This window comes from Micromesistius poutassou, assembly GCF_964030765.1.
Source record: "Micromesistius poutassou genome assembly, chromosome: 14".
Lineage (NCBI taxonomy): Eukaryota > Metazoa > Chordata > Actinopteri > Gadiformes > Gadidae > Micromesistius > Micromesistius poutassou.
Genome location: NC_140284.1, coordinates 13904193 through 13928649, shown reverse-complemented (window position 1 = coordinate 13928649; position 24457 = coordinate 13904193). Strand labels below are relative to the sequence as shown.

General features: G+C 43.4%; 1 protein-coding gene across 4 annotated transcripts in view; it reads right to left on the bottom strand.

Annotated features, from left to right (window-relative positions):
* The window catches only part of LOC311358488 (uncharacterized protein), a 34950-nt gene extending 14424 nt beyond the window's left edge, over positions 1–20526 (bottom strand). For all 4 annotated transcript variants that reach the window (XM_084478530.1, XM_084478531.1, XM_084478532.1 and 1 more), the window contains exons 1-19: positions 20443–20526; positions 19075–19218; positions 14828–14959; positions 14616–14693; positions 13989–14059; positions 13403–13568; positions 12193–12299; positions 10991–11188; positions 8114–8285; positions 7518–7625; positions 7282–7430; positions 4731–4880; positions 3255–3333; positions 2646–2723; positions 2181–2327; positions 1880–1989; positions 1257–1398; positions 550–755; positions 8–135 (exon numbers count right to left, since the gene is read on the bottom strand). In XM_084478530.1, the coding sequence (XP_084334656.1) occupies positions 8–135; positions 550–755; positions 1257–1398; positions 1880–1989; positions 2181–2327; positions 2646–2723; positions 3255–3333; positions 4731–4880; positions 7282–7430; positions 7518–7625; positions 8114–8285; positions 10991–11188; positions 12193–12299; positions 13403–13568; positions 13989–14059; positions 14616–14693; positions 14828–14959; positions 19075–19215 (2362 nt within the window). In that variant the 5' untranslated portion in view covers positions 19216–19218; positions 20443–20526. The remainder of the gene's footprint in view (positions 1–7; positions 136–549; positions 756–1256; positions 1399–1879; positions 1990–2180; positions 2328–2645; positions 2724–3254; positions 3334–4730; positions 4881–7281; positions 7431–7517; positions 7626–8113; positions 8286–10990; positions 11189–12192; positions 12300–13402; positions 13569–13988; positions 14060–14615; positions 14694–14827; positions 14960–19074; positions 19219–20442) is intronic.
* Positions 20527–24457: the final 3931 nt, after the last annotated feature.

The following is a 24457-nucleotide window of genomic DNA, read 5'->3' as shown; positions in this document are numbered from 1 at the left end:
GACAGACCTTGCAGGGTGTCTTTAGTCTGCTGCAGGGCAAGTGTCTGAGTGAGGAGCTGCTGTCTGTCCATCTCCAACAAAGACACCTGCTGCTGCTGGTCCCTCAGCTGCTTTTGGAGAGACACCAACGCACACCTGCACAATGAGAGAGAGAGAGAGTATATTATACTGTAATGTTTACTATTGTAGGCTATTCAAACCTGCTATTGCAAAAAACTGCACAAAACTACTTAATCTGTATATAAGTATCTACATGGTACATCAAAGTAACTTTTTATAGTATTTTATATTTGACCTTTTACAGTTTTGTTTGCTTTATCATGTTTGATTAGGCAGACATTGTTAGGTTGGTGTTACTGCTTTGGAGATATTGTAAAGACAGACTAGATTAGATTAGATTTGATAAGACTTTATTATCCCCGAGGGGGAAATTACATGGGAAAATACAGCATAACACAACATAAGGAGAGGGGAGGCCAAAAAAATAGAACAACCCCCAGGAGGAGACAGAATTCAAAAGACAGACAGAACAGGTGAGGGTGGTTATACCTGAGCCGCTCTCGCTCGTCCACTTGCAGCTCTCTCTCTCTCTCCAGAGAGGACAGCTTGTCTCGTCCCTCCCTCTCCAGTTCCTCCCTCCTTCTCTGCTGCTCCTCCCTCCCTCTCTCTGCTCTCCTCTTCTCCTCCGTAACCCGTGACAACTCACTACACGCCTCCTGGAGCTCAGACCGCACCAAGGCATGCTGGGTACGCAGCTACACACAGACACACAGACATACACACACACACACACACACACACACACACACTTAATGTTAAAGATGATAAGTAGCCATGAAACCTCATAAACGTCCTAAACTACTCATTATCTACAGCGAGAGAGAGCAGAAACAATATCAGAGGAGGAGAAACAATATCAGAGGAGGAGAAACAATATCAGAGAGAGTAGAAACAATATCAGAGAGAGCAGAAACAATATCAGAGGAGCAGAAACAATATCAGAGGAGGAGAAACAATCTCAGAGCGAGCAGGAACACAGTCACTGCTGCTTCACTTGACGTGCGCTCAGTGAATGATTTTCTCTCCAGGGTTATCATTGTACTTTAATACTGCGGTCAGTGCAGTAAAGGTGCTTGCATAATGATTGTTGTGCATGAATGAAAGTAATCCATGGTTATTGCCTTGTTGTAATACTAATCAGCATGCTTGTGTTGTGGTTATACTGGGTTACCATGGTGAGTACAGCTTTAGTTCACCTCTTTCAGTTCTTCTCCCTCACGCTCACTCTGCTCCATCAGACCAAGCAGCTCTCGCTCTCTCTCCTCCCCTGCTCTCTCTATCGCTTGCTCCCGCTCCCTCAGGTGGAGAACAACCGCCTCTTCTGCCTGAGTATGGGTCCTGAGCACCACATCACAATCACATGAATCACATCACAATCACATGAATCACACAATCACATCACAACCACATGAATCTGATCACTATCAGATTAATCAGATTAATCAGGATCTGATGCAGGACAATTAGGTGAAAGATATTACTGTATTGAATACTACCAGACGATCATTAGGGGCAGGTAGCGGTTAACATGCATGCAGTTAAGACCGTCCAGTCATCTAACTTTAGCTGGTTGTAGTCCTGGCTCAGGGTTAAAGATAGCTTACTTTAGCTGGTTGTAGTCCTGGCTCAGGGTTAAAGATCGCTTACTTTAGCTGGTTGTAGTCCTGGCTCAGGGTTAAAGATAGCTTACTTTAGCTGGTTGTAGTCCTGGCTCAGGAGTTAAGATAGCTTACTTTAGCTGGTTGTAGTCCTGGCTCAGAGTTAAAGATAGCTTACTTTAGCTGGTTGTAGTCCTGGCTCAGGAGTTAAGATAGCTTACTTTAGCTGGTTGTAGTCCTGGCTCAGCACTCTCAGATCCCTCTGTAATGACGTGACCTCTGACTTCAGAGCATGGAGCTGGGACTGTCCATCAGCTAGCTCTGCCTCCACCTTGAACACACACACTGACTCAGACTGGTTGTACTGGGCAGCTCCCAGTGTCCACCAGACAGACAGACAGACAGACAGACAGACAGACAGACAGACAGACAGACAGACAGACAGGCAGGCAGGCAGACAGACAGACAGACAGACAGACAGACAGACAGACAGACAGACAGACAGACAGACAGTAGTCGTACCTGTAGTATGTGGGTGTTGAGCTCTATCTTGTCCTTGACCAGGGATTGGTTAAGAGCGGCCATCTTGTCCAGAGAGTCCCTGGTTTCATTCAGCTGTCTCTTCATTAGGTTCTGATCAGACACCAGCGACACCATACTGTCTCTGGTCTGGAGAAAATCTAGTAAGTGACCAGTACACCGACTCTGGTCTGGAGAAAATCTAGTAAGTGACCAGTACACCGACTCTGGTCTGAAGAACATCTAGTGACCAGTACACCGACTCTGGTCTGAAGAACATCTAGTGACCAGTACACTGACTCTGGTCTGAAGAACATCTAGTGACCAGCAGACTGTCACTAGTCTGAAGAATATCTAGTGACCAGCAGACTGTCTCTGGTCTGGAGCTCATCTAGTGACCAGCAGACTGTCTCTGGTCTGTAGAACTAGATCTAGTGAGGAACATGTACAGTGCACATGTGGGGGCACCTTCTGTAAAGCTTCTCCAGCCTCCACAGCCTCCTCTTCTGCTCTCTGTTTGTCCTGCTGCTCTCTCGCTACCGCCCCCTAGGGGACAGGGGGGGGGAAAAGAGAGAGAGAGAGAGAGAGAGAGAGAGAGAGAGAGAGAGAGAGAGAGAGAGAGAGAGAGAGAGAGAGAATGTAAAGTAAAGCATCGTAACCACACTAGATTACCACTACTAGTTAGTACAAATCAATAATGTTGCTGATGTTTTTATCCAAAGCCCCCACAGATTTGATATATGTATGGTTATGTATGGAATACATAACCCTTGTTCATACATGCTTGTTAGTTTGGTTTCATGGAATTGTTTTTAATTAAGGTTAACATGGATAGGATAGTGGATAATCTAATCAATGTAGGCATGTGTCACATGACTTGTCCCGTGTTTAAAGGCCTTTAGTGAAGGAGGCTTGATGGACACAGGGCTCCTGGGAGAAGAGTTTGAGGAGTGGTACGGGCGAGAGCCCACTTCAAATACCACTCTTCTATTCTAGATCTATTTTGGATGAAACGATTCTGTAACATTATTCGGTGTCCACCCTGACTGGGCTGCTCCGGACTGGAGGAGTCGGTACCTTCAAGCTGTGGATCTCCATGTGACCTCTCAGCTCTCTCTCCTTCAGCTGGGCGATCTCCATCAGGCCCTCCTCCACCCTAAAAACAGTCAGTACAACATTAAAACACACTAGACCTCTAACACACTTAACTACACCCATAACACATTAAACACACTTAACTACCCCCTGGAAACGTTAAACACACTTAACTACACCCTGAAAACAGTTAACACTTAACTACACCCCTAACACAGTAAAAACACTTAACTACACCCCTAACACACTTAACTACACCTCTAACACATTAAACACACTTAACTACCCCGGGAAAGATTAAACACACTTAACTACACCCATAACACATTAAACACACTTAACTACCCACTGGAAACATTAAACACACTTAACTACCCCTGGAAACGTCAAACACACTTAACTACACCCATAACACTTTAAACACACTTAACTACCCACTGGAAACGTTAAACACACTTAACTACCCCTGGAAACGTCAAACACACTTAACTACACCCATAACACTTTAAACACACTTAACTACCCACTGGAAACGTTAAACACACTTAACTACACCTCTAACACACTTAACTACACCCATAACACAGTAAACACACTTAACTACACCCTGAAAACAGTAAACACACTTAACTACACCCCTAACACAGTAAACACACTTACCTACACCCCTAACACAGTTAACTACACCCATAACACATTAAACACACTTAACTACCCCTGGAAACGTTAAACACACTTAACTACCCTCTTAAAACGTTAAACACACCTCTAACACACTTAACTACCCCCTGAAAACAGTAAACACACTTAACTACACCCCTAACACATTAAACACATTTAACTAGACCTCTAACACACTTAACTACACCTGTACACATTAAACACTTAACTACAGCCATAACACATTAAACACACTTAACTACCCCCTGAAAACAGTAAACACACTTAACTACCCCCTGGAAACGTTAAACACACTTAACTACCCCCTGAAAACAGTAAACACACTTAACTACCCCCTTGAAACGTTAAACACACTTAACTACACCCCTAACACAGTAAACACACTTAACTACACCCATAATACATTAAACACACTTAACTACAGCCTAACACATTAAACACACTTAACTACCCCCTGGAAACGTTAAACATACTTAACTACACCTCGAACACATTAAAAACACCTACCTACCCCCTGAAACAGTATTACATACATTTTAAAGTTATATTTTATGTTCCAGAGCAAAATAATGTTACACAGTTTATACTTTTAAATATATATAACATGTCCACATTATATTTCAAGATATTATGCTATTCCATACCATATTTAGACGTATGTATAATTTTACGTATAATGTGATATATACAATGTTAAAATATTGTGTACGTGTAATGTAAGACAGGTAATGTAAATATTCTGTACTATGGTGTATATTTGAATGGCGAGCGAGATACCTTTTCTGTCCGTCTCTCTCCACGTGCCTCCTCTCCTCCTCCTCCCTCTCCAGCTCTCTCCTCATCCTCTTGCTCTCTCTTTTCTCCTCCTCCTCCCTCTTTCCAACCAGCTCCACCTCTGCCTGTAGACCCATCACTGTCTCCCTCTCCCTGACAGACAGAGACACACACACACATTTATGAGAGCTACCTTTTGTGTGTGTGTCTGGTGTGTGTCTGTGGTGTGCGTGTGAGTGCGCATATGCACGTGTGTGTGCGCATATGCGCATGTGTGTGCGTGCGACAGACCTGGCCAGTCCCTGCTGGGTGTCTACCAGCTGCATGTGTGTGTGTGTGTGTGTGTGTGTGTGTGTGTGTGTGTGTGTGTGTGTCAGAGATGGAAATTAACTTTTTTGCCCATCGGCCACTGTGGCAGGTGGATTAAAAAATCTATCAGCCACTCACTTTTTTACCAGCCACTTTTTATACGCAATATTTTTTTAATATATACAATATAATAGTAAGGATAGCTAAGAAAGGTGTTTTTCATACACATTCTTTTTTCCATCAGAAGTGATTTCTACCAATTTCTATCGCTGTAGGAGGACTCCCGGAGCTCTATATCTAAATTATATAATATAATATAATATATAGGTATCTATATAATATAATATATAATATCACGGCTAGGGGTGGGAATCGAGAACCGTTCCAACTAACCAATTCCATTGGAATTGTACACCTCCAACGTTATCGATTCTTCTTAACGATCCCTGCGCAACGTTTTCTGGTTTTCTCATCGAGTGCCATGTGTTCAAAAGCCTGCGTACGAGTCAAGCGCACTAATCAAGCAAATAATATATCCTGATTCGAAAATGGACAACGCACAGAGCAGCCAGCCTGAGCGGTAAACTGCGACCCCAAGTCATCCCCGCTGACAGCAACACGCTGCATTGGTGGAGAGACACGGGCTGCAACAAATACCCGCTTCTCTCAACATAGACCCTGTGTGGTGGGGGAGGCACTGCTTCCCTACTTGGGCCATTTGGCGCTTCCCTTTTTGCAGCAGGTGCACCTGATTGACCTGATTGGCCTGATTGGCCTATAAAAGGAGGAAGACATCCAGCCTTTCGGTCTCTCACTGCCTGTGTGACAGCAGCTGCTGCTGCCAACCCTTTTCTTCTTTATTTTGGTTTTGTTGCACATTCTCACTACACCAGTCCATAACACCCTACACATAGTTAAGCTGCCATCTACACTGATACTTAATTTCCTGGTTAGGGCCTATATTTTTAAATAAATATACAAAAACTTGTTCACTGCGTGTCTCCCAATTTGTTATGTCCATGCTTGAGCCATGCGGTCATAACAAATTGGGGGCTCATCCGGGTTACCAGGGGGACGTAACACTGTGTGTGCCAGGCACGTCTGTGCGCTCCCAACGTGTGTTCTCCGCTGCACGTAACATTGTGAATAAAAAGAGAGCCGCACTTGATCCAGATCAAGCTGATAGATTGGTGTTTCTAGCAAACAACATTAAGAAACTATTATTTATTGCAGATAGGCTATAGGCTTTACTCCTGCTGCTGTCTCCTGTTTGAGTTGTCACGTCATTGTTTGCGCTGTGCAGTTCTGATTCCTTTTTAGTTTTTCATTGCATAGCCTAATTTTGTGATATGCATAGTGGCACTTTATATTGATTAAGTTGATATACTGTTTCAAACAAAGAGGATATGGCCTTAGTCCTGTTTATGTCTCCTCTTGTCACGTTATACATTTGTGATTGAATCTCGTTAGTGTTTTTTTTTGTATTCGCCCAGGCCATGTATTCGAAATATATTTGAATACATTGCTTGATATCCGTTCAAACTTGATTTTTCTTAAAAGTGACAGCCCTATATAGTAGTAGTATAGTCGTTTTTATTAATAAGGCAGAGCGAGCTGCATACAAATATCTTCCGGTTTCATGCTGATGATGACACCAATAGCTCTCAGGCAGTTGGCCCCTCGACATCGGCTCAAGTTACCCCTAGATTTTCTTTCCTACGCTATATCCTGTCATGGTGTTGTTCAGTATGTAAAAAATTAAAATTTAATGGTTGCTTTTGGTGCAGAAGACTGTACTGAACTACTCAGGAATCGGTGAGAGAATTGATAAGGAATTGGATCGATAGGCAGAATCGGCAATGGCATCGATATTGATAAAAACTTACCAATTCCCACCCCTAATCACGGCCAAAAGCTGTGTGCGCCTCCGGATGATATTATGAATTAAAGACTGCGTCGGGTTCTCGCACGTCTCTGGTACTTCAACAACAAGTAAAGACTCATAGTGGCGGTTATCTCGGCCATGGCGGAGAAGGAATTGAAAATCTTATTTGAAGTTTGTTTGTTTATTAATTAATTAATTAATTAATCACTCCACGCCTAACTTTAACTGTTTATTTATTTATAAAAGCAATAGCATAGTTCACTAAAGCCTAAAAATATGTTCGGAGTCAAAGCCCTAGTGTGTGTGTGTGTGTGTGTGTGTGTGTGTGTGTGTGTGTGTGTGTGTGTGTGTGTGTCAGACCTGGCCAGTCTCTGCTGGGTGTCTACCAGCTGCAGGTGTGTGTGTTCTAGGAGTGTGTTTGTCTCTGAGTGGTTGGCCTCCAGCTGGTAGAGTCTGTCCTGTAGAGACTCCTGCTGCTCCTCCCACCTCCTCCTGACCACCTCCAACTCCTGCACACACACACACACACACTCATGTGATTTTAATAGAATGAAGCATGTTGTATTATAGTAATATCATATTAATAGTGCTCTGACCTGTAGTTCCTGGTGTCTCATCTGGAGGGCGCTGTCTGCCTCGGACAGCACAGCCAGCAGAGAGGAGAGATGGTCTACCTGGGAGGGGGAGGAGCCCAGGACTTTGGACTACCACACACACACACACACACACACACACACACACACACACACACACACACACACACACACACACACACACACACACACACACACACACACACACACACACACACACACACACACACACACACACACACACACACACACTGGATGGTTTGACACATTTGAATTCATAATAGTAGTGATCTATTTCATATTTAAAAAGTATGAAGACAGTAGCAGAATGATAAAGTAGACACTGAAGCGCTCCACAGTGGAGTTGAGAACTATTTCTACTACCGTGCTGGTGGACGAAGCACGTCCAATCAGATTTCAGATTTGTTTGATGTTCTCAGACCAACGGAAGGTAAACAGTGAGTACACATTCCAATCACGGAAACAGGAAGTAGGAAGTCTAAATAACAAGGTCAGTGCAACCGGACAACACCAAACCTAACGTCCGTTGCTTTGCTGAAAGCTGATCATGTGTTCATACGGTCTGGAGTGAAGCTCACCAGGGTGAGGACAGCCTGGCTCAGAGACTGGTAGCTCCTCTCCAACTCACTCCTCCTCTCCTCCTCCTTCTCCTCCTCCACTCTCCTCTCCTTATCCTCCACTCTCCTCTCCTCCAACCATCGCTCCCTCTCTCTCTCCAAAGACTGCACTAAGAGAGACAGCTCTGTCACCCTGAGTGACAGAAAGACAGACAGACAGAGAGTAAGAGCCAGAGAGAGTAGAAGAACGAATACCTGAAGAGACTTTTCCAGGTAAACATTTGATGGGTTTTAATTGAACCGTGGTTGTGTTGAGCCACTCATTAGTGCTGGTTGGTACTGGTTGGTGCTGGTTAGTACTGTTTACCTCAAACGTACACTGTTTACATTGTTTACTGGCTAGATTAGCCACACACTATCATAGATAGTGTGACACACTATAGTAGTAGACACACTATCATAGATAGTGTGTCATGATGTTTTGCTTTAATAAATGTCCTTATTGTTTGTTAGATGTGTTACGGCGTCTACGGCGCCGACCCCAGCTTCTCTGGACTCCTCCTTTCTCCTACTCAACCATAGACACCTGAGGATCATCATTATCAACCCTGGCTTACCAACCATTCATCGCCAGATCGTCAAACAGTCTCCCTCCGTTAGTAGCGTTCCTGGTTCCTATGTCTCCTTGTTCTTGTATCCGTGTTCATCAGGTTCTAACCCTCTGCTCCTGTCCAGGCAGGAGCAGAGGTTCCTCCACGCTGCCTTCCTGGCTCCAACACCACCCTGGCTGGCCTGCTGCATCAACCAGCCTTTGCTCATTCCCAGCAATTAAACATTTGTACTGTTACAACTCTGGTCTGTGTCGTGCGTTTGGGCTCCCCCATCCTCAGACTGTAACAACAAACCCCTTTAACCACCTCAGTTGAGGTGGCAAAGGATCTGGTAAAGGATGAATGCCTCCCTAGGGAGGTGTTCCAGGAACATCCAGCGGCCTCGGGGGAAGACCCAGGACTCGGTGGAGAGATTCTATCTCAACACTGGCCTGGGAACGCCTCAGGATCCCCCGTCAGAGCTGGTCAATGTGGCCTGGGAAAGGGAAGTCTGGGGCCCCTGCTGGAGCTGCTGCCCCCGTGACCCGACCACGGGTAAGCAGATAAAGATGAGTGAGTTAGCCCTTTGTGTAGTGACACTGGCTCTATCAATGACTTTATTAAGTGATTAGTAGAGCCCCTTCTATCTAACTGGTTAGTCCAGAACGATGCAGCGTGGCAGGGAGAAACATCTACCAGAGTTCGTTCTTTGGTGATGGCTCATTGTTGTATGAGGAGGCCGGCCCTCAGACAGCTGAACCCTGATCAGCCAGTTGATTCTTCTCAAGGGTTTAAAACTCTCAGAAGTAACAATAAATAAGGCACTGATGAGCTGCATATATTAAAAATATATCTTCCATGATTCCACTATTTGTCAACGATGGACTGGACAGATTGGACTTTGCACCCCGGTCATGGCTATATATCTATAAATCTATCTATCTGTCTCTGTGTGTGATTTCACAGATGGCCACTAGAGGACAGAAAAGCACGGCTGACTCCTTCTTCAGCTCATGGACACAGAAGACATGGAACATGGCGTCCTACTGGGAAGTAACAGAAGACTGTAGAGCAGAGGAGGCTCCTCATAGACATTATAAAGAGTAGACACCGCATTGGCTGCTTGGACGCAAGAAATGCGGCCGCCATCTTGGACTGGTCATACTCTTGTTGTGTAGCAGCAGAAGACACAAGATTCCAGAGCACTGCAGCATATTACTGCTCAAATCGGCGGACCATCGCAAACAGGGCCTGGGGGATTACTTTTCAGGAGGAGACACGACAGCAACAGAATCCTTCATAATAAAAGCTGGTAAAACATTAGAATATTTGCTCACAGAAAGTGATTTTATAGCTTTCCAGAAATTCCTCGGGTCATTAAGGTCATTTATGTGCTTATATATATATATAAATTGTTTCTTCAACGTATTAAAATAGCTTAATTTACTGCCCCTGTTTCTGCTTCTCTATCATATTTATAGTGTGTGATTTGCAAAATACCTATCATAACCTACATCACATATCATAGGGTGACCAGACCAGTCCAGTTGGACTGGAAATGTCTTTTATATATCATATGACATATCATATCAGAATATTCTATTACTGTTAAGCCCACGAAATATTAAAACACGCTGAACCATGTGTCCTGTATCATAGCTACATGTATGACCTTTTCAGAAAAACAACCCGCGTTTGGTATTCAGTGAGGTTTGATGAATTAAAAGCGCTGACAGTTCATAGCACCGAACAGATTACACTGAGTGGAGCGGTCGACCGGTCCAAGATGGCGGCCCCACGGCTCGTCAGCGCCAGTTGACAGTAGCGGTCGATGCGGCGTCTACTCTTTATAATGTCTATGAGGCTCCCCACCTCCCGGTACATGATGTCCCATCACTGGTTTAGTCTGCTTATACCAGCCACCAGCAATGAGTCAATACCAGTGGCCTCCATCTATGACCTCATTGGTGTGTTATCGACCAAATCGACTGAAACTAGAATATTCAGATTTTTTATATTCTTTGAGCATATTGGTTCTGAGTTATCAAGGATACACTACTGGTGAATAGTTGTGTTTGACCATTGTTATTATATGTTGGATTTGTAGCACATGGATGTTGGACTGCTAAAGGCAGAGGTGTTCGTTATTGAACAGAATACAAACCCTAGGAACGTTATACCATATATTAAGATATTAGACCAGTCACCCTTCTGGACTACAAACTAGACCAGTCACCCTTCTGAACTACAAACTAGAATAGTCACCCTTCTGGACTATAAAGTAAAGCAGCATCAAGGTCTATCTCACCTTCCTTTCAGCTCTGACAACTCTCTCTCCTTCTCCTCTTTCTCCTCCTCTCTCCCCAGCAGCTCCTCCAAGTGACAGGGCCCCAGGGTGGAATGAAGAGGGGGTGCAGGAGGAAGGGAGACAGAGGTGAAGGAGTCACAGCAGGTTAGGAGTGAGGAGGAGAGGGAGGAGAACCCAGACCGCAACTCCCAAAGGTCCCTAAGGAGAGAACACAGCAGTAATGTCATTCAAAAAGATCTGTAACGAGTTACTGTTAACAATCTAGACCAACTCAACACATCCAACACAGTTACATTTCTGAATCAGCATCCTTTAATATACAAGACAGGTAGACAGACAGGCACGCAATCAAACACACAGGCAGGCAGAGACAGAGATACTGACAGCTGGCAGAGATACAGACTTATGCCGCTTTTCCACCGCCAGTACCAACTCGACTCGACTCGACTCGCCTCGACTCAACTCGGTTTGGTTGCGTTTCCATCTAAAAAAGTACCTCTTCAATGTGGGCGGGTCGTAGAAAAGAACCTCTCCACCATGGGCGGGTCGTCATTAGGTTTTAATCACGGGAGACGCGATTCCCGGGAAATCTGAATCTGATCAAGACTATTTCCTGATTCCCGGGAAAGGTTATGATGGGAAATAAAATAAAATAAAAAGCGCAATGACTGCGCGTCTATTGTTGTCATACGGTAACGTTGATAGAGGCGAAACTCGAGCCCTAGGAAAGGAACGACACTGAAACTAAACAGCGAAACGCCGGTCCGTGGACTCCAGCCACGCCGGACACACACAACCACGCCCGACACACATAACGACGCGCAGCCTAACTCTAGCCCCGGGAAAGGAGCGACACACACGGCGAAACGCTGATCAGTGTCCCCCTCGGGAGCGGGTTCGTGGACTCCAACCACGCCGGACACAACTTAACTTGAGTGAATATTCCCATTTACAGCCACTGGCCAATCAGTTACCAGCAGCCTGTTTACGTCACACAAAAGTACCTACTCCGCTGGCATGGAACCTCGACGGAGGTAGTACTAAAAAAAAGTACCCGGTACTAGGTACCAGGTACTTTTTTTGCCAATGGAAACGCAAATAAGGCGTGGCGAGTCGAGTCGAGTCGAGTCGAGTAGGTACTGGCGGTGGAAAAGCGGCAAAACTGGCAGACAGACCGACAAACATGCAGAGAGACAGACTACCTGTCTGTGGCGATCTTTAAGGACAGACAGTCTCTTCTCAGTGTGATGACGGATCTCCATAAACACATCAGACGCCCCTGTTCCTTAGTCACATGACCTATTAGACCCTACATTAAGCACACACGCACACACACAATCAGTACTAGGCCTTCACAGAATGAGATGGATGTAAAAGATATGCATTTTTTTTTTAATGCATTTATATTAGCAAGTCACTGAAATGGCATTCCAAATGGTCCATCACGGTTTTCAAGAATACCGAGTACTTTCCAGACTACAGAGTAGTCTTTCACCTTCAAGACTGCCGAGTAGTCTTTCACTTTCCAGACTACAGAGTAGTCTTTCAAGACTACCGAGTACTTTAGTCTTTCACTTTCAAGACTATGGAGTGGTCTTTCAAGACTACTGAGAAGTCTTTCAATTCCAAAACTACAGAGTAGCCTTTCAAGACTACAGACTTTAAAGACTAGCAATTAGTCTTGAAAGACTAGTAGTCTTTCCCTTTCAAGACTACAGAGCAGTCTTCCAAGACTACCGGGTAATCTTTCACTTTCAAGACACTAGTCTTGAAAGACTACCGAGCACTCTTTCAAGACTACCAAGCAGTCTTTCAAGGACAAGCTGTTCTCTCAGGGACACTTCTCATCTGCTAACTAGGATTGGTCTGACTGATTGGGCTGGTCCGATTCTGTGCAGGATGCAAGATAAAACGTATTCCTTCCAATGAGGGACTGGGGGGGGACTGGCAACTGGAAGGTAGCTAGTTTGATTCCCAGATCCTCCTGCCGAGGTGTCCCTGAGCAAGACACCTGAACCTAACTGCTCCAGACGAGCTGGCTGTTGCAGCTCAAATTTATGTAGTATGACACTTAGATACTAAACCACTAGGTTCAGAGTTTACTGAATGGAGGAAGAGATACATGATATGCTGAAAAGATACATGAAGCATGCTTGACAGGTTTAGGACGATGTTAATCTATGATGCAGGATATCAAAACCACTATTCAGGGTTCATTCCTGCATTCTGTCATTCATTGTCAGCCATCTTGTGTGCATGTTGGTTGAGCGAGGTGGGATGGTCTTTAAGTGCTCGGCCAGGGATGCACTGAGAACCAATAGGAACGCCTTTTGAAATTAAAACAATTGGGAGCTTCAGAAAATGGAAAACACTCAAAACGAGCATACGGTGCCTTTAACACTTCAGACATACCTCTTTCTCTTTCTGCCAATTCACTTCTTTGAGCTCTGCCTCCTCGACAGCTCTGGTCCAATCAGCAGTCAGTTTATGGAGATCCTCCCTCAAGGCAAGGTTAGTCTGCTCTGATTGGCTGAGCTGCTGTGTGAGAAGTGAATTTCCCTCAGCCAGTCCAATAGATCTACACACACACACACACACACACACACACACACACACACACACAAATAAAAATACATACATACAGTATTAATCATGTGATATGTCACCCCAGTATACGTATGTATTAAGGTATTAATCATGTGATATGTCACCCCAGTATACATATGTATTAAGGTATTAATCATGTGATGTCACCCCAGTATACGTATGTATTAAGGTATTAATCATGTGATATGTCACCCCAGTATACGTATGTATTAAGGTATTAATCATGTGATATGTCACCCCAGTATACATATGTATTAAGGTATTAATCATGTGATATGTCACCCCAGTATACATATGTATTAAGGTATTAATCATGTGATATGTCCCCCCAGTATACGTATGTATTAAGGTATTAATCATGTGATATGTCATAAAGCATATGAAGTGCTACCTCTGCTGCTGCTCCTCTAGCCTGAAGAGGGCGCTCTCCAGGGAGTCGCTTTGAGCGTCCAGCAGCCTCCGCTAACATGGACCACCATACAGGAACACATTACTAATCACATGACACACATTAACACCACCATACAGGAACACATTACTAATCACATGACACACATTAACACCACCATACAGGAACACATTACTAATCACATGACACACATTAACACATATCTGGGATCCAGCAGTCCTGCTAGGCTGCAGCAGAACCTCTGTGTTCCACAGTGGCCGGTCTAGACAGGGTTGATGTGAAACTCTTAGACACTTTATTCCAGTTCAGTAGTGCTGGCCGAGTTGTGTTTGGCGTGTAACGTGCATACAGATCCTCCAGCTACTGGGCGGTCAAGACCAATAGGAAGAGAGCAGTGTCATGGCCCGTGCTCATCTGCCATCAGACTTTATGTTGAATCTTAAGTCTGATTTCTGAGACTACATTGACATAATACACATTCTGAATGCATTACTAATACTACCAACATTCTCCAATAGATAACACACATGAAAACATACCAACACAATACTACATAGCAAATACAATGTTTTAAAAATACAGATTCCTCTATATAGGATGACCTCTGACCTCTCGGTGGCCCAGCTCCCTCTCCTCTCCCTGGAGACGCTGTTCCACTTCCTGGCATCGCTCTCGGAACTCCACCACCTACAAACACAACTTAAGTAACACACTACACACAGAAGCACCGCCGCCACATGACAAACAAGCAGGTTGCCATGGTTACTACATCCTGGAGGCGTGGCCCTATGCTAGGCTAACCCGATGCTATGGCGAACAACCTTGTTCTGGAGCTTGTGGATGAGCAGGGCCTGTCGTGCCTCTCTCTCCCTCCCCTCTCGCACTCTTCTCCTCCAATCCTTCTCCTCACCTGACCCACGCAGAGAGAGAGACGGGTCGAAGCAGCTCGCCAACTGGAAGAGAGATACAGAGAGAGAGATGCGAAATATATCAGCATGAGCCCTGTGGTACAGTGTGTTAATGTGTGTACTAGGGTGTAGATGTGTGTATCAGTGTGTTAAGAGCCGTTTTCACACATGTCTTTTCTCCGCATTTGTATATCAGGAGGTTCGACCATGAGGGTCATTCACACTTATTCACACTTGATGCCCGATATGCGGAGATCGGTGTCGCTCAGACATCAGTAGAATCAACGGGGGTTTAAGGGGGCGGGCTTGCAAGGGGCGGGATATGACGTAGGGTCGAGGTTCACAAGAGGCGGGATAAGGACGGCCGTTGTCACTCTAGTTTGATTTGTTTTGTTTTTTCGCAGACAGAGCGGAGGCAGAACGGGCAAAACTCATCGCGATCATCTTAAATGTTGCTGCAGCGATGCATCATATATTCCGTTGAATCCACAACATCCGCATCGATCAATGAAAGATTGGAGCATGAGTTAAAGACAAATAGAAGAAACGACGAACAAGAAAGGCGTCTCAAACGACTGCGTTACCAGAGAAAGAGAGCATATTTTTTTGCTTAATTTCACATCTAACAAACACTGGGACAAATGTAGTTGATTTCTGTGTTTAACTGAGAAAACAGGGAGTGGAAGGACGGGACCCTATAATGTTCAGCTAACTGTAAACAATAAAAAAACATTTTCTATATACATGTTCAGCTGTGAACTCATGTATTGTAATTTATTGTATGATGTGTACTTTTAGGGTTATGATAAGACCTCCCTATAATTTAGCGTTCACCACGAATGACTCTATAAAGCAGTGCCAACATTCATTCAGTGCCAACTTTCTACTCCTCATTTACATATAAGGTAATTAACAATTCCGCCGGCTAAACTAGTCAGGGGTAGTATTTTTTCAGGATGTTTTCAGGATATCAATGTCAGGATATGTCTTTCACATATACGGCCCGTCAGGAGAATAGCAGTAGAAGAGCAGGACTTGTATGACTTTGACGTGTATGTGTGAAAGGAGCTAATGTGTGTATCAGTGCGGTGATATGTGAATCAGGGTGTTAATGTGTTTATCAGTGCAGTACGTGTGTATCAGGGTGCTAATGTGTGTATCAGGGTGTTAATGTGTGTATCAGGGTGAATAATGTGTATCAGGGTGAATAATGTGTGTACCAGGGTGAATAATGTGTGTATCAGGGTGAATAATGTGTGTATCAGGGTCTTAATGTATCAGGGTGTTAATGTGTGTACCAGGGTGAATAATGTGTGCATCAGGGTGAATAATGTGTGTATCAGGGTGTTAATGTGTGTATCAGGATGTTAATGTGTGTACCAGGGTGGCAATGTGTGTACCAGTGTGTTAATGTGTGTACCAGTGTGGCAATGTGTATACCAGGGTGTTTGTGTGTATCAGGGTGTTAATGTGTATATCAGGGTGTCAATGTGTGTATCAGGGTGTTAATGTATGTATCAGGGTGTTAATGTGTGTACCAGTGTGGCAATGTGTATACCAGGGTGTTAATGTGTGTATCAGGGTGTTAATGTTTGTACCAGGGTGGCAATGTGTGTACCAGAGTGGCAATGTGTGTATCAGGGTGTTAACGTGTGTACCAGGGTGGCAATGTGTGTACCAGAGTGGAAATGTATGTACCAGGGTGTTAATGTGTGTACCAGGGTGGCAATGTGTGTACCAGGGTGGCAATGTGTGTACCAGAGTGGCAATGTGTGTACCAGGGTGTTAATGTGTGTACCAGGGTGTTAATGTGTGTACCAGTGTGGCAATTTGTGCACCAGGGTGTTAATGTGTGTACCAGGGTGGCAATGTGTGTACCAGAGTGGCAATGTATGTACCAGAGTGTTAATGTGTGTATCAGGGTGCTAATGTGTGTATCAGGGTGTTAATGTGTGTATCAGGGTGAATAATGTGTGTACCAGGGTGTTAATGTATGTATCAGGGTGTTAACGTGTGTATCAGGGTGTTAATGTGTGTACCAGGGTGAATAATGTGTGTATCAGGTTGTTAATGTGTGTATCAGGAATTAATGTGTACCAGGGTGTTAATGTGTGTACCAGTGTGGCAATGTGTGCACCAGGGTGTTAATGTGTGTATCAGGGTGCTAATGTGTGTATCAGGGTGTTAATGTGTGTATCAGGGTGAATAATGTGTGTACCAGGGTGTTAATGTATGTATCAGGGTGTTAATGTGTGTATCAGGGTGCTAATGTGTGTATCAGGGTGTTAATGTGTGTATCAGGGTGAATAATGTGTGTATCAGGGTGAATAATGTGTGTACCAGGGTGAATAATGTGTGTACCAGGGTGTTAATGTGTTTATCAGTGCAGTACGTGTGTATCAGGGTGCTAATGTGTGTATCAGGGTGTTAATGTGTGTATCAGGGTGAATAATGTGTATCAGGGTGAATAATGTGTGTACCAGGGTGAATAATGTGTGTATCAGGGTGAATAATGTGTGTATCAGGGTCTTAATGTATCAGGGTGTTAATGTGTGTATCAGGTTGTTAATGTGTGTATCAGGAATTAATGTGTACCAGGGTGTTAATGTGTGTACCAGTGTGGCAATGTGTGCACCAGGGTGTTAATGTGTGTACCAGAGTGGCAATGTATGTACCAGGGTGTTAATGTGTGTATCAGGGTGCTAATGTGTGTATCAGGGTGTTAATGTGTGTATCAGGGTGAATAATGTGTGTATCAGGGTGAATAATGTGTGTACCAGGGTGAATAATGTGTGTACCAGGGTGTTAATGTATTTATCAGGGTGTTAATGTGTGTATCAGGGTGTTAATGTGTGTACCAGGGTGTTAATGTGTGTATCAGGGTGTTAATGTGTGTACCAGGGTGGCAATGTGTGTACCAGAGTGGCAATGTGTGTATCAGGGTGTTAACGTGTGTACCAGGGTGGCAATGTGTGTACCAGAGTGGAAATGTATGTACCAGGGTGTTAATGTGTGTACCAGGGTGGCAATGTGTGTACCAGAGTGGCAATGTGTGTACCAGGGTGTTAATGTGTGTACCAGGGTGTTAATGTGTGTACCAGTGTGGCAATTTGTGCACCAGGGTGTTAATGTGTGTACCAGGGTGGCAATGTGTGTACCAGAGTGGCAATGTATGTACCAGAGTGTTAATGTGTGTATCAGGGTGCTAATGTGTGTATCAGGGTGTTAATGTGTGTATCAGGGTGAATAATGTGTGTACCAGGGTGTTAATGTATGTATCAGGGTGTTAACGTGTGTATCAGGGTGTTAATGTGTGTACCAGGGTGAATAATGTGTGTATCAGGTTGTTAATGTGTGTATCAGGAATTAATGTGTACCAGGGTGTTAATGTGTGTACCAGTGTGGCAATGTGTGCACCAGGGTGTTAATGTGTGTACCAGAGTGGCAATGTATGTACCAGGGTGTTAATGTGTGTATCAGGGTGCTAATGTGTGTATCAGGGTGTTAATGTGTGTATCAGGGTGTTAATGTGTGTACCAGGGTGAATAATGTGTGTACCAGGGTGAATAATGTGTGTTCCAGGGTGTTAATGTGTGTATCAGGGTGTTAATGTGTGTACCAGGGTGAATAATGTGTGTACCAGGGTGAATAATGTGTGTTCCAGGGTGTTAATGTGTGTATCAGGGTGTCAATGTGTGTATCAGTGTTAATGTGTACCAGGGTGAATAATGTGTGTACCAGGGTGAATAATGTGTGTACCAGGGTGTTAATGTGTGTATCAGGATGTTAATGTGTGTACCAGGGTGTTAATGTGTGTATCATGGTGAATGTGTGTATCAGGGTGAATAATGTGTGTACCAGGGTGAATAATGTGTACCAGGGTGAATAATGTGTGTAACAGGGTGAATAATGTGTGTAACAGGGTGTTAATGTATGTATCAGGGTGTTAATGTGTGTATCGGGGTGTTAATTTGTGTACCAGGATGAATAATGTGTGTATCAGGGTGTTAATGTATGTATCAGGGTGTTAATGTGTACCAGGGTGTTAATGTGTGTACCAGAGTGGCAATGTGTGTACCAGGGTGCTAATGTGTGTATCAGGGTGTTAATGTGTGTATCAGGGTGTTAATGTGTGTATCAGTGGTGGGCCAGTGCGTTACCCGGTGGTCCAGTGCGTGTGTGCGTGATGTCAGCTCCTCTCTCTCTGCATGGCTCTCTGCCAGCTCATCCTGCAAACGAGACACGTCTCGTCTAAGCCGCGCCCTCTCCTCTTGCCAGCCAATCAGCAGCGTTGTGTCCATCTCCTGGTAGAAGAAGGCCATGTTTCAATATTCTACTGCTTTAGTTCTCCAGCTTTCATCCAAAGAGGCCGTGAACTCAGATCCATGTCATTAAGGTGCAGGGCGGGCTCCAGGTAGACTGTGGACATTAAGGAGGGCCTCGTACACAGAGACAAACAGAATGGCCCAATCCCAAAGTCCGGACTCACAGACTTTGCTGCGCATTCTCGTGAAATTAGTTAGGCTTTAGTTAGGGCCGTCCCAATGTCTAATTACAAAGGGCGTGAGGGTTAGAGCCCACACTTACCGAGCCCTTTCCGTGAGTCTGCATCAGTGCAGATTTATCCTAAGGGAATTACAACAAACAAATGATTAATAATTAAGAAAGTTGTGAATATTGAAAAATATGTCCAATGAGGCAGCCGTCTCCTGTGCCTTGGCCGTGTGGAAAGCAACAAACTTAAAATGAAAAATCCCAAACCGGCAACCGGCAAGTGTCCGCAACATCAAGTCATTAAACGTTTCCAAGGTAACATGTTCCCTCGTGAAGTGCTGTCCCAATCCCATTTTTACCTATCTGAGCCCATGTGGCCCCACACACTCACTTAAGTTAATTAGCACCTGCGATCAATTAAGTCCTTAGTCCTCAGGGCTGACTTTGCGAGCTGACTTTGGGCCAAGGTGAACTCTGGGGTCTGACCAGAACCGCTCAGCTGGGAGACACCGCATCCCCTGAACGTACTGACGACATCATGTTTATTAACACGAGCCACTACCAGTTAATTACTGGTAACTGATTTGCTGTGAACATGATGTGAGCCTCTGATTGGCTGTAAAGATTAAGTCAACTTTCTTTAAAGCTAAACCAGATTAAAGTCTGTCTCTGTTACATTCTGTATACATCCTATCATACCGTAGTGTATTGTAGTATAGTTTAATGTATATTATGTATAAATCCTACCATAGCGTGTAGTTTAATGTCTTCACATTAAGTACAGTTCTGTAGAGCAGTGATAACTAACATGTTGAGAAGTGCAGTGACATTCAGCCCGTATGAACTATAATCATATTACAGAGTTACTGACAGCAGAAAGGACTAGAAGAGACTCGAACACATGATGTACCTAGCGGGACCGGGTAACACTCCCAATACATTAAGTTCATAAAGCCAGTTGCGCTAAGCTACGAGCTAAACATGCTAACACAACATGTTTCTGCTGCCGCCCTAGAAACCAGCTGGTTACCAACCTGTTAACCACACGGGAGGTCCACTAGTTAGGAAGGTTAAGAGCCCTGGACGTGAAGAAGAGGATTCAAAACACAGAGCACAACAGCCTGTACCCCGACAGAGAAATCAAGAGGAGCTTCTAGCGGTCCGTCCCCCGCAGCGCCCCCTGTAGCATGGAGGACGTTTGGTTATTTTGTAATACTTTATTATTTCTCAAAAACAAGTGTACTTCCATATAGCAACCACAGGTTTTATCTGAAAAAAGCTCCAATGATAATCATACCTTTAGTGTCTATTATTCTTTATAATGAAGTAATGACACACACTGAAATGTTTTTACTAAAAGTTGTGCAAACCGTTTCAAAAGGGTTTGAATTACACTGATGTGAAAGATAAAAAAAATAACAGCTCACAGTATTTTACGACAGCTAGGAAACTCGCCAACACAAGGGTCACTAATGACTGAAATATACATACATATTTTGACAGACATTGAGATATTTACACTTCATGATGCCAAAACATTATAAGGCATAGAGATGTTTAGATATACATGATTATATATAAACACAGGCAAAAGACCAAAAACATCTATAGAAATTGTGCATTGTGTACAGACATGGATAAGGACAAGCATATTCAGATAAGATGTATAGAACTAGCACATAATTCCTCTCAATGTAATAACAAATACATTATTACTCAAAACTGAATAAATAAGAATGATTAACAATTAAAAAAATAATTAGAAAAAATAGTTAAAATAGTTAAAATAGTTAATAATTATATTCATAATATTAACCAGTAATAATATGAACCAGTTAAAATACCAACTATAATCTTTCATTCATATATTAAATTCATCATATTATTTATATTTAACATTAACATTAACCGGCATTAATATCCACTATACTCTAAAGCGGTAAAGCACATTTTTGAAAGACTCATATTTGTCATATTCAATATAACAATCCATGACCTGGAGACACAGGTTCAGTTTAAGTTGTAAAACTGTGATGTGTCTTAAAGTAGTCTGAACATTACTCTTCTTTGCGGTTTGTTAAATTTAGTTTGGCTATGGTAATGCTCTGAGACAGAATGGTAATAAGGTAGCTTATATCTTGTTTAGTGTTTATAACCAGCTCTTATCTTGGTTTGTATGGTAATAAGGTTACATCTTGTTTAGTGTTTACAACCAGCTCTTATGTTGGTTTGTATCGTAATAATGTAGCTTACATCTTGTTGTTTTGTGTTTTATAACCAGCTCCTATGTTGGACCAGAGCATCTTTGGTGGGATACGCTACACAAACCATTGCGACTTGATTCCAGGCAATGCAAGAACAGCGTAGTGCAGGTACATTCTGTAATGCTGCCACCACCCCTAACATTATAATGTCATTATTGTGTTACAGACTATTTATTGTATGTATTACATTTTTTTACTTTGTTTGATAACTTCATGTTTTACTTTGTTATTGAAAAATCCATTGAACTAAGTTAACGGGCTATACTTTTTTGAACAGTAAAACAATATCGGTCTACACATCTTAGATGTGTAGAACCTTAATAGCCTTTTTATGAATTAGATCTAATAAATGTGTTTAGTTAATGGTTTAATTTCTTTCAGATTATTAGTGCAACCAACATAATTTAGACTATAGCAACCTTTTATATAACAGCCATGCCTATCATATTGGTGATAGGGAACCAGACAGATCTGGCTGGCTCATGTTTCATCTGCTGTGCAGGTCTGGCTTCCCTCCCATACAAAGGATTTCTGCCTGGTATGGAATAGACCGGGCGAGATATTTTACTTACTTAATTTTACTTACTTAATATTTTACTTAAAGACCGGGTAAACCAAGAATAATTATGGGTTTTGAGTTTATAATACCACAGGAAAATATATTATTAACCACCCTGCCAAATTTGAAGGACTAAAAAAATCGCGAAGTATATAAAATTATGCTTCAAAGTTGATGAAAAATGAGCAGTAACCCCAGGCTCAGGACGGTGGGGGCGTGTGCGCTGCAGGCCAGGAAACCACGCCCATCACCGGAGAGGTCCAGCCCCTCCCAATCTCAAAGCTGAAAATGGACAGCAGGGGGCGGGTTTATGTGAGTATGACCGCTTTACGTAACGCGGTCCTCGATGTAGACCCGCCCATTTTAAACCTGCACACAGAACATTCTCTGAGGCCTAGCTCCTCAAGGAAATGATGAATGGGAAAAATATTTTTTACATGTTTTGAGGGACACATTTAAGGCCTAATTAATATGATAAGAAGAAAAATACTGAATTTGGTTTACCCGGTCTTTAAAGAACAAACAACTACACTTAAAACCTTTGTTGAGAAGAAAGTTGTAATTTATTTGTGGCTCAGTGCTTCGCCACCCGTTCCTTTGCTATGATTGCAATTGCGTCAGAGACATTTTGGTATGCGAGCTTGGTTTGCGGATGCCAGGCTAGCTGGTTACACAGCCAGACCGGTTCCTAAAGGCTGTGAGTGCGTAATACCCTGAGGGCCTATGGGTGTTACACCTCTATGTGGACAGAGGATGAAGGATGAGGATGTGTGACTTGGTAAATGTATTTCACGACCCAAATACAATCCCGTGTGACCCACCCGTTGAAAACACTGCTCTAAAGAACCGCTCTCAGCCCAGCAGCAACCCAACGCCTTGCTGTCTGACACCCAATGTGACTCTGTTCTCCATGACGTCTCCTCAGACCCGTAGGTTTGATAGGTCTGTTCTCCATGAAGCCCCGCCCCTTTAGAAGAAAAACCCACCACTCCCATGCAGGGCTGGATTATCCATAAGGGCACTTGGGCCCGTGCCCAGGGGCACCAACCATTGACAACCAGTGGGGGGGCACCACATCAAACAAGCTTTAAAAGAAAATAGTAATTTTTAATATTATTCACTTGAAATTGTTGAAATACCATACATTAGTCATTTATGAATATTAATTTCACAAAAATAACAATAATAATAATATTAATAAATAAATCAAGATGACCACTATCACTCCCCCTCCAATCTGTCAGAATTGAGTTGGTCCACAAGTGTGCGCAAATGCCCAAACGCTCAACTTGATAAATAGGAAACCGTGATTATGACAAATGTTTGGGATAGCGCATACTAACCAGGTTCAAGGCCACAACTGAGACTTTGAAAACACATGACATAACTTTAGACAGTGCAGAACGTATTTTGGAGTCACAGCGTTCTTATGTGGCATTGCAGAGGGATCAGTGTGAGAAGTACGAAAATGCTGTTTGAGATATTGAAGGAGGATATGAGGAGGAGTCCAAAAGGGTCAAAATACGAAAATAGATTTTGACATTTTGAATTGAGTGCTGTGCTTTTTGAATTGATAGACATTTTGAATTGAGACATTTGAATATATTTTTCACTGATCATATGCCTACATGTATGTAGTTGGACAAGTTAGTAAATTACATTTGATAAATCCTCTTATGTCTGATATTTTTGGCAGGGGGACAGCACGTGTTGGGGTTGGGTGGGGGGGTATAGTTGAGGTATAGTGCCAAGGGGCACCACATTGAGTTAATACGGGCCTGCTCCCATGAAGGCCCGCCTCTGACCCATGTATTGTTTTTGATGTCTGAGATGTAACTGAACATATTCAGATTGTTTCTGTGCTTCTCAGAGCGATCCTCATGAACCTGAATGGTTTTCAGCTTGAAGCCCACTGCAGATGGCTGTGGTCCTGGTTCCTTCTCTTGGTCTGTCAGCCCAGCATGTAGTTCCAATAGTGCTTCAAGTTGGTCTACAGGTAGGTCTATAGTTGGTCAGGAGTGTGCAGGGGGTCAATAGAGTATCCAGTACGTTTAGTATCCAATAGATGAACAGACATTCCACAGCAGGCCAGTAGGTCTACAGTAGGTCTCCAGTAAACTACAGTATGTCTACAGGAAGGTCAGTAGGTAGTTTAGCAGGTCTACAGAAGGGTATGTTCATCAGTAGTTCTACAGGAGGGTTTGTCGGGATCGAGTAGTTCAGCAG